Here is a 9,281-nt window from a genome sequence, read left to right as displayed (position 1 = left end):
TTATAAGTCAGTTAAAAAAGTGTCTAATAATTCTTGTCTTACATTCGTTATCCTTCATGTTGAAGTTGGCAGAAAAACATCTGTCTTAAGTATTGACTGTTCACTTGGCACATTGCTGTCAAACAGCAGTTTTAAATAACATGCAAGAACTCCTTGCAGATATTTTAATACCAAATGTCAGTAAGAACTCAGTGTATGTGAGTAAGTCACCTTTGTCATCAATCAATAAAGAAATAAACCATATATTGTTTTGGCACCATTTGTCATAACAAAGTGACTATATTAGATTTTTTTATTTTCCCATATTAAATGTTTGGGGGGAGAGAAATTGTGTCTGTAAGCGAGAAGCCAACATAAAAGAGCAAGAGCACTTGTTTATTTACATCAAAATCACACTTTAGAAATTCTATGCCACCAATTTTGTCAAAGTTAAGATTAGAAATTGAGCGTATTAACTAATGTCTGTTCTTAGTATAGTGTCCAGTTCTACTTGATAATGTATATATGTATAATATATGGAACCAGGTATGTTTAAGCTGCCTTCATACATTCATTCATTTACATACTATATTTCTGTTTAAATAGTGGGGCTTATTTTTCCTTTCAAAAATTAAATAAATTAGATTCTATATTATTAACAAAATGTTTAGGCACATCTAAAACTTCAGCTGGATAAACTGAACGAGATAATCCATCAGTTTTTGATAGCAGTACCATCTCTTGATTAAGTAATCGTGACAACAGTCTTTAAATGAGATTGCTCACCGTCATGTGACTGTCAGGAACTTTGTACAATACTGCCTTTAAAACTTAGTGGGTACTGAATAAAATGAAAAACAAATACATATATCTGCAGGTTATATTCAACTCCTTCAGTAGGATATTCCCAGATAACATTTCCTCTCCCTTATTGGTAGTCAATACTAACATTTTAGAAACTAATTTTCATGAAAAAGCCTTTCGCCTGCTAAGTAATATCCATGCCACTTGCCAGGATCAGTTATCTGAAGAACTAGTGGTTGTCTGATCTGATAGAGCACTGCATCCAGTAGTTTTTTCTGGAGAATGGAAGAAATGTATTGCTGAAAATGTGATTGGTCCTTAACCTGAAACAACCTGAGTGTTCATGATGACAAATGATCAGGCCCAATAAGAGATCAAAATATTTGTAAATGCAAGTAAAGCAAACACCAAGCACATGTATACACACAGTTTGAAACCAATTTACTTTCTCAAAGGTCTTTTGCGATTTACATGTTGAGTTATTACATTACCAGAACCTCTGACAAATTACATTCCAGAGAAGTGCAACAGCAACACTTAAATATTCACAACGGGAGTGGAAACAGGAATGTTTAAACATGGACAAAACCTGACATCTCTCAGCAGGTCATATTCTTTATTCAGTGAAAGCAACAGCGTCTGCAGTTTCTATTCAACCTCAGTCTACATTGAAAACAAACAAAAAAAACATTCTAACAAAAAATTCTGTTGCTTGTTTTAATTACATGAAAAATAAGTTATTATACAACATATTCTTGTGAAAAAAATGTACATGGTCTGCGCATCACAGTACAGCAAAAAGAATATTCAGAAATTATGAATCATGATGAGTCTGTCACATGAGCAATGCTGACTAAGAGATGGCATGGGAAGTGGTTTTAACATTCACATTTTCCATGAAGGACACATCGCCAGTCCAGACAAACACCATCCACTTTCTGTGGACGTGTTGGAGAAGGCAAACAAAAGCTGGCTGAAGCAAGCAGGAAACCAGGAGGGGAGCATGTCTGCAGAAAGGTGGCAGCAAATATACAGCATGGCGCCAAGTATTAAAGGCTGAATTAAGAGGAGTTTAAGAACAGCTTGGATTTGATCTCAGCCTGACTTGAAAAGTAGAATGGCTACTTGACCCAGGTAGAAGTAGATGAAGTGCTTTGTCTCGTGCGTCACGTAGCTGCCAAAATTCCTCCCAACAATGCAATGCCATGTTGGGTTGTACTTCTTGTCAAACTCCTACAAAAAAGGATAAAAAATTACAGTTACAGATAAAAGACTACTCACAACATGCATTACAACTCTTTTAAAAAAACGGATCCAACGTACCTTTTTGACATAGGCGGCGATATCCTTCTCAATGTTGTACTTCTCCATGGCCTGCATAGCACAGTCCACTGCGTCCTGCTGCATTTCATCAGACATGTCAGCATTCTTGATCACTGCCTTCTTGTCAGACATGTTGGCTTTTTGACTGAAAAAGGAGAAAAAGTCATATTCAGATTCCACACGTTTCTTACTAGTCCCACAAGTCTCTATGTAACAGAGTCTCACTGTCCGCTCTCAGGACTGCAACATTTGCTTATAGACACAAACAAGTCACTTGACTGTTGCTATTGGACCTTCTGAAAGCTAGGATTTGCATGATTTGCAAATGAGCCAAATTGAGTCTAGCAGCTTATCCAAACTGAATAGACTGGATAAGAGGGCCTTGTGAAAACTTTTAAGGAAAGCCTTGATGTCAAATAACATCTTCTGGATCACTTATCGTAGTTGGATAAGATACATCACAGTTGGTTTGTGAGACATAGTGGGTCATGTTTGCAAATATGAGAGTTGGCAGTAAAAGCAGAGAGGTCACTTGACATTATCCAGAAACACATCCCTGACAGAGATACAGAGATGCACTTTCACTGTTAGGCTGACAGCAACGTAACTTTGGTTTAATGCTGCTAATAAAATTAAATTAAGATTCTTCCCCTTTTAACAAACCGGGCATGATATTAATTCCAAGTGTTGCTGTATTCAGAAAACAACGCAACATAAAGTGGAATATAGCTCCTCTGGTCAAATAGAACAAGAGCACACGAGATTAGCATGCAAGCGCCAAGAAAGCTCAGTATCACTCTCACCTGCAGATAGTGATGAAGAGAGTTAAATTGCTGCAAACGGAACCATGCACACACTCACATAAACATGTAACTCACCGTCTTTGTGTTAAGTTTTAATATTTAGAAGCGTGCGTTGCGAGCAGCTGCACAATTCTTGGTTCATTTAAGAAAGGAAAGCGTGAGTGTTAGCCCCGCCCTGCTCACCACCTCTGCTGGCTGATTGGCTGGAGCGAAGCCTCCACCCTGGTGACGGCGATTTTCACTTGCGGACAGTTGTCTGCATCTTATTTCCACCCAGAATGCACCGTTTTCACCCCCCCCCCCCCTCCTTAACTTCAGAGGGGAGTGATCGATCCAGTTGATCGTGGTGATCGATTGAATTGATCTGCACCGTGAAGCCAGCTTGCACACCAAGCGAAACAGGGACGAGAGTATGCATGATCAAGAGACTATTGATTACAGTCAGCTGTAATGCCCAAAAAAGAAAAAGAAATGCACAGCACTATAAAACAATGTTAATGTATTTAGGGGCATCTACAGTGCTTTGGAGAAACTGTACGCATCTCAATTATTTATCCATTAATAGGTATAGGCTACTGTCTGTAATGCAGAACGATGACGTAATTGACGTCCATTGTGGCTACCCCATGCTGAGACTGTTTGTTATTCATCTATCCTGGATAATGTGTTCATACCTTATGTGTACATTTACAGTCTTTTGGTATATACCTGTTTATTGTGACAAGATATTTGTAGATTGAATTCAAAACAATTTATTTTTTTTGAGCTTCTGGAAAATGCCATTTGAAATTCAGTGTGACATACAAATCAACATTTAATTGTAAATCTCAATATATTCCTAGCACAGCTTTACATTCAGAAATGTCAATTTAACAAAATAAAACCACACTTCTTTACTTTTCATTATAAAAAACCGAATCATTAAAAACGATTACCTCGTGAAAAACAAAAAAAAAGGTATTAAAACTGTATGATTTAAGGTTTTCATTTAATATTGTTTATCTTTTACGTACCTCTTTCTAATTATTCATTTCATGATATTGCACTTATGCTGTAATTTTGTATGTATACATTTCTACTCTGTAATAAAGTTTATTGGACAAACATTTTCTCGACCACACTACAATACGATTACATTTTCTAAACGCAAATATATTTTAATTAAATGTGCTTCGTAAATATTTTGGTTTGTTAATATGTAATTGATCTTTTCTCCTTATTTGGGGAAAACACAAGTATCAACCTGAAAGGCTGAGGTTGGATGTGACGCAGGTTAAGTAGTCTTTGGGATGCATTTGAAAGACTGGGAAATAGTAGCTTTTGGGAAACTTCAGTTAACTTCTGGAAATCAAAAAGGAAGCTCTAATACATGTTTTTGTGTTTTTTTAAACAAAATGAGGCCAATTAGGATTCTCTAACTATTTCATAATAAAATGATTTGCTATTGTAAACTGACCTTAATGTTCAAATGATCAATGTACACTCTGCAGACACCTTTTTTTCATATTTCTCTGCTGGAGGGGGTTTCTTCTTCAACCCAAGTTTATAATTATGATTTTGATAAACATAATGGCCTAACAGACTCAATGTATCAACCAATGAGAGCCCAGCATGAAATCTACCAACCTGTGCAAGTCACCATTGCTCAATAGGGATTTATTATGGATTTTTCAGTGTGCAGAATCTTGAACAAGTCAGATTAACTCGCTGGTTTTGTTTGGTAGAACCCGTTAATAACATTTCCCAAGCTTTGTATTTTTCATTGTTTCTAATAAGTGTCTGAAGTAACTCTTAGTGAATAGTTTGAGCAAATGCACAGGTAACATGTTCTCCCCAAACTTTTAAGGAAACACAGAAAGAAAGAGACAATCATTAAATTTGTGTTATTGAAATTTTTATTAAAAGAGAATAAAGCCTTTAGATGCTGAATAATTAACTGAAAAAACAAAATCATCCTAAGAAAAAGACTTACTTACGAAAAAAAAAAATACAAACCACATTTAAGTCAAATTCCATTGTTGCCTCCTGGTCCTCCCTCTCCCCTCCCTTCTTCACTGTTTACAGACTCCCACTACTTTCAACTCTCCTTAAGCGTGTGGATCCATTCTGCACCTCCCAGCCCTCCTCCTGGTTTTCAGCCGATCTTTGCTGTTCTTTTTAATAATTAAAAATTCTTGCTCGAAACTGTGCCGCCAGATATGGTTTTTTTTTAAGGGGGGAATTTACTAGCCAATTTAGTTTGAATGTATTTCACTTCAACTCTTCCGGTTTGACAGGGTTATGTGGACAGAGTCACGGATCCTCTCCCAGTAAAATGTTCCCGTGCTACTGCTCCATGAATCCATCCTGAAGCCTAAAACTAATCCTGATCTGATCCTGAATCCTGATCCGTCTCCAGAATGGGGAGGCAAAGAGCCCAGTCCAAACCTTCAGAATACCAGCAGAACCAAAGAGAAGGAGGCAAGTTAGAATCACACCTTCAGAAAATAAAGAAAATATCAATAAAATGTATCCATGAGGGACTTGACTTTGAGAAGAAAAAAAAAAAGGGACACTAGCTAATAATCAACCCCAAAAAAAATAAAATAAAACTTACTTTGGCTACTGAAAGATTTAAGAAAAAAAAAACCAGAAATGTTCAGTCTCAACATACAGACTTGTAACCACTAAAAACATTTAACAACAAAACTCAATTGTCAAGTTTTTGAAAATAAACTTGTCAGCCTTATAATGCAGATTTCACAGTTGACAGGGCACAGCAATCATACCATTGGTGCCATATTTGACTCCTCCTCCTCCTCCTGTTTATCCTAATATGAACTGTTTCCTCTGTTCCAATCCTATCCTGTTCCTCTGAACTCTACAGAGAGACACACAAGAATGTCAAAGGACAGTAGTATATGTATAAAAGAAGTATAGATTTTTTTTTCTCCAAATGTAACATAAAACATACAAGGAAAATGATGAGATGAAGTAGAGAAGCCAGAGAGATGGTGAGCAGAAAGCAATGCTGATAAGAGAGGGGGGGGGGGGGGGGGGGGGGGGAAGTGTATGAAACAGAGCCATGCACACAAACAAAAAAAAAAAATCATTGTGCAGAAATGTAAAACTGCAACCAAACCCCGAAAAAAAGGGAACCCAAAGCAGCAAGAGAAAAGGGGGTGATACGAGATGATCCATAATGAGTACACAGGGGTTGTTATGTGATGTGAAGATTTCCTCTTCGGCTCTGAGGCACGTTTGCTTTGGTTGACTTGAATCTAGGTGCGGGAGCGAGAGCGGGAGCGGGAACGTCTCGGAGAGTAACGTGGGGAGCCTCTGCCACGGCGAGGAGAGTAGCTGCGGGATGCGCTCTTGCTTCGGCTTCGACTGCGGCTACGAGAGCGGGAACGACCGTAGCTGGGGCTGCGGGGACCGTCCGCCTTCACACGAATGTAGGCCGTCTCTCCCTAAACACACACATGACTTGTCAATAATAACAACCGTGTGTAATGCAAAACATGAGGCTCTGTTAGACGAAATGTTGGGCCCATACAAGCCATCATTTTGTGAAAGAGCATAGAACCACTGTGAAGGAACAAATATATATCATATTTGTCTGTTAGCTGTTTACAGAAATCATGTTCAACCAACAGTAAATCAAACTACATGTTTGTTTAGTTCAAGTATTCTGATAAATAGTTAAGTCATTGAAGATTTTCTACAGTCAAAGATAATCTTCAATTCACAAATCCCAGGCATAAGTCAGAAGTAATCATGCAAACCAGCATTACATGTTTATTCAAACTTAACTTTGGCCTTTACTTACTGCAGTAAATACACTTACAGTTTTCACCCTTGCTCCTGCTTTCCTCATTTGAGAAAACTTCCAATTCCAACACGTAGTCCAAGAGTGATTCTTTATCAAAGTTAGCCAGAGGCTGTGACCCTTTACGTACCTCATGGGAGCGAAACTTGGTGTTATCCAATTTACGGACAGCGTAGCTCATGTCCTCTTTGCGGTCAAACTCCACTACCCCGGTGCCATCACGGAACACGTCAGCATAACATACATCACCTGCCTCTCGCATGTGATCCTTTAGGTCCTGCCAGCTTCCACTGGGAGGTAGGCCTGGTGAGAAAAGATTGGGGGGGGTTTAGACTTGCAACATTTATCAGCAGACGTAGAATGTAAGACGAGGTCCGCAGCACTCACCTGAAACAATAAGCCTGTACTCTGAGCGACGGGAAGGGGGTCCTTGCCTTCCCCTCGGTGGTCCCATTGCTCCACCGCCACCACCTCCACCGCCACCAGCTCCGCCACCCCTTCCACTTCGCGGAAACTCAACACGCAAGCGGTAGCCATCGTAGTCATAGCCGTCACGTCCATAAACAGCATCCTCAGAATCCCTTTGGGGAAAAAACAAACAAACAGTCAGGACAGGAAAATAAAAAACATAGCTTTACTAGTTAAGGGTCCTGGGTATCAGTTATCTTACCACTACTGGAAGATGCTAATAAAGTGCGGTAGTGGTATTTTTTTTTTTTTTAACCCTAATGTGGAATATCTGGAGTTAAAATCACCACCATGAGATACTTTAAATGGGAAAATGTGCTACACAAGAACAGAAAAATTAATGAAGTAGGTTCAACCACCAGATAAGACAAAAGGAGGGCTTAAGAGTCACATAATTTACTACACACCATGAGTGCACACCTGTGATCCCCATTTTTAATGATAAACAAGCGGATCAAACATTTTCTTTTGTTGCATGAAATTTACATAGTTATTTTCTGGAAAATAACTGAACTGATTTTCTTTGAATGCTTTTAAATCCAGGCTGAGAGCACCTGAGACGACCTCCTTTACTTGTAACTGTGTGTGTTTTTTTTTTAAAATAATTTTAATTGCTAATTGTTTTTTTATAATTTGAATTGCTGTCTGTGTGTTGTCAGTGTGACTAACTTTTACTGCAGGACTCCCTTGGAAAAGATCGCAATGGGACTTTCCTGGATAAATAAAGGTTAAATTAAATTAAAAAAATAAAAACGTGCACGGTGCCGAAGCTTGATCTAGAAAACTCCTAATATTAAAAATCATTATCTATATAATCCTAAATCCCTTTGTCCATCAAGTAATGGCTTCACCACTGCAGCTCTGATTGCTCACACCCCACGTGTACTTCTCTGCAAACAAAAACCCCCGTGTGCAGAAAACAAGTTGAGGGCACTTTCACTTACATGTTCACAATAACCTCGATTGATTGGTACTAAATGTAACCATGTAAATGTAAAAAAAAAAAAAAAAAAAAAAGCCCAATGCAACAGCACCGACAACCGATGCCGCCAAAAAAAGAAAAAAGAAATCACCCGAATTGATGCAACACAACTTGTATAGTAATTCGTGGTATTCTGTATGCAATCAGGATTATTTCACACACAATAAACGAGATAATGCACGTTAAGATTAGTGTTTAAATATCAAATGAAAGCCGGTTTTGTTGTAACAAAGGGGGCCTAAGTTAGCGCGGGGAAAGAAGGGGGGGTGGAAGAGCTGCTGCCGGTCACCTCGGGTCCTCGAACTGCACGAAGGCAAACGGTGGTCCTGCTCTTCGGTTCTTCAAGTCGATGTCGCGGATAGCTCCGTACTTGTGAAACAAGTCTTCGACGTCTTGTGAACGGACGTCGGGGGGGAGATTTCCCACGTATATCCGACAGTCGTTGCTCCCGGATTGTCTACGGAAAGCTCCTCCGCCGGACATGTTGGCGACGAAACTAGCAAACACTTAAACGAGCGATGCAAAAAAAAAAACAACAAAAAAAACCCTCCTCGGTTCTCTAAAAATAATTAACACTTAAATTATCCGGTGAGTATTAAAAACGCTCGTTGCACTAAGCGTCGACTGTTCAGCTAGAGTTGTGAAACGCAGCGGTAGACGTTCAAACTATCATGTTAACAAAAGCTAGCTTAAAAGTTGATGGCTGCGGCCGCTTTCCACCTACAATGCGCTCTGCTTCAAAGGAAGTAATAAAAGAGCACAACTAGTTTTAAAGCACCACGCAGCGACCCCTACAGGACGGGAGTGAGAATCACAGCTTCCCTCTCTGCGCACCCTCTCTGCGCACCATGCACTTAACAGCGAACAGTATTTAGAATAGAATAGAAGAGAATTACTTTATTGATCCCAAACTGGGACATTGTGGCGTTACAGCAGCAGGTTGTCCAAACACACAATATGAGTAAAAAAAACCCACAATGTTAGCAAATCTAAACATAATATAATATTAAATACAAAGTAAATAAGTACTAAAAGATATCAAAAATAAGAATATGAATATATACAACCAGGATTTAACTAAGCATTACTAGTCTTAAATAGGAAGATTAAATAT

At 38.8% G+C, this 9,281-nt stretch overlaps 2 protein-coding genes across 3 annotated transcripts; both read right to left on the bottom strand.

Annotated features, from left to right (window-relative positions):
- Positions 1–1,201: 1,201 nt before the first annotated feature.
- Positions 1,202–3,141, bottom strand: dynll2b (dynein, light chain, LC8-type 2b). The gene is made up of 3 exons (XM_020652990.3): positions 2,985–3,141; positions 2,107–2,251; positions 1,202–2,016 (listed from the first exon to the last, which is right to left on the bottom strand). The coding sequence occupies exons 2-3, from the start codon at positions 2,236–2,238 to the stop codon at positions 1,879–1,881; spliced, it is 270 nt and encodes an 89-aa protein (XP_020508646.1). The 5' UTR covers positions 2,239–2,251; positions 2,985–3,141; the 3' UTR covers positions 1,202–1,878.
- Positions 3,142–4,781: 1,640 nt separating this feature from the next.
- On the bottom strand, positions 4,782–8,906 carry srsf1b (serine and arginine rich splicing factor 1b). 2 transcript variants are annotated; one of them, XR_002278586.3, is made up of 5 exons: positions 8,457–8,906; positions 7,105–7,298; positions 6,848–7,020; positions 5,678–6,358; positions 4,782–5,336 (listed from the first exon to the last, which is right to left on the bottom strand). XR_002278586.3 is itself a non-coding variant. In XM_020653004.3 (4 exons), exons 1-4 carry the CDS (start codon positions 8,648–8,650, stop codon positions 6,170–6,172), a joined length of 750 nt encoding a protein of 249 aa, XP_020508660.1. In that variant the 5' UTR covers positions 8,651–8,906; the 3' UTR covers positions 4,782–6,169. The 2 variants fall into 2 exon arrangements, 1 of the variants encoding a protein (XP_020508660.1); XM_020653004.3 differs by having other exon boundaries at positions 4,782–6,358.
- Positions 8,907–9,281: the final 375 nt, after the last annotated feature.

Source organism: Labrus bergylta, chromosome 14 (assembly GCF_963930695.1).
Source record: "Labrus bergylta chromosome 14, fLabBer1.1, whole genome shotgun sequence".
Lineage (NCBI taxonomy): Eukaryota > Metazoa > Chordata > Actinopteri > Labriformes > Labridae > Labrus > Labrus bergylta.
Note: the sequence above shows the minus strand (reverse complement) of the source record. Positions and strands in the feature narration are given on the sequence as shown.

Coding starts and splice junctions, on each gene's coding strand:
- dynll2b (XM_020652990.3), bottom strand. CDS start 2,238: ATGTCTGACAAGAAGGCAGTGATCAAGAATGCTGACATGTCTGATGAA. Junction 2,017..2,106: donor TCGCCGCCTATGTCAAAAAG/GTACGTTGGATC, acceptor CCTTTTTTGTAG/GAGTTTGACAAGAAGTACAA.
- srsf1b (XM_020653004.3), bottom strand. CDS start 8,650: ATGTCCGGCGGAGGAGCTTTCCGTAGACAATCCGGGAGCAACGACTGT. Junction 7,299..8,456: donor GTGCAGTTCGAGGACCCGAG/GTGACCGGCAGC, acceptor TTTTCCCCAAAG/GGATTCTGAGGATGCTGTTT. Junction 6,359..6,847: donor CCAAGTTTCGCTCCCATGAG/GTACGTAAAGGG, acceptor GTGTGTGTTTAG/GGAGAGACGGCCTACATTCG.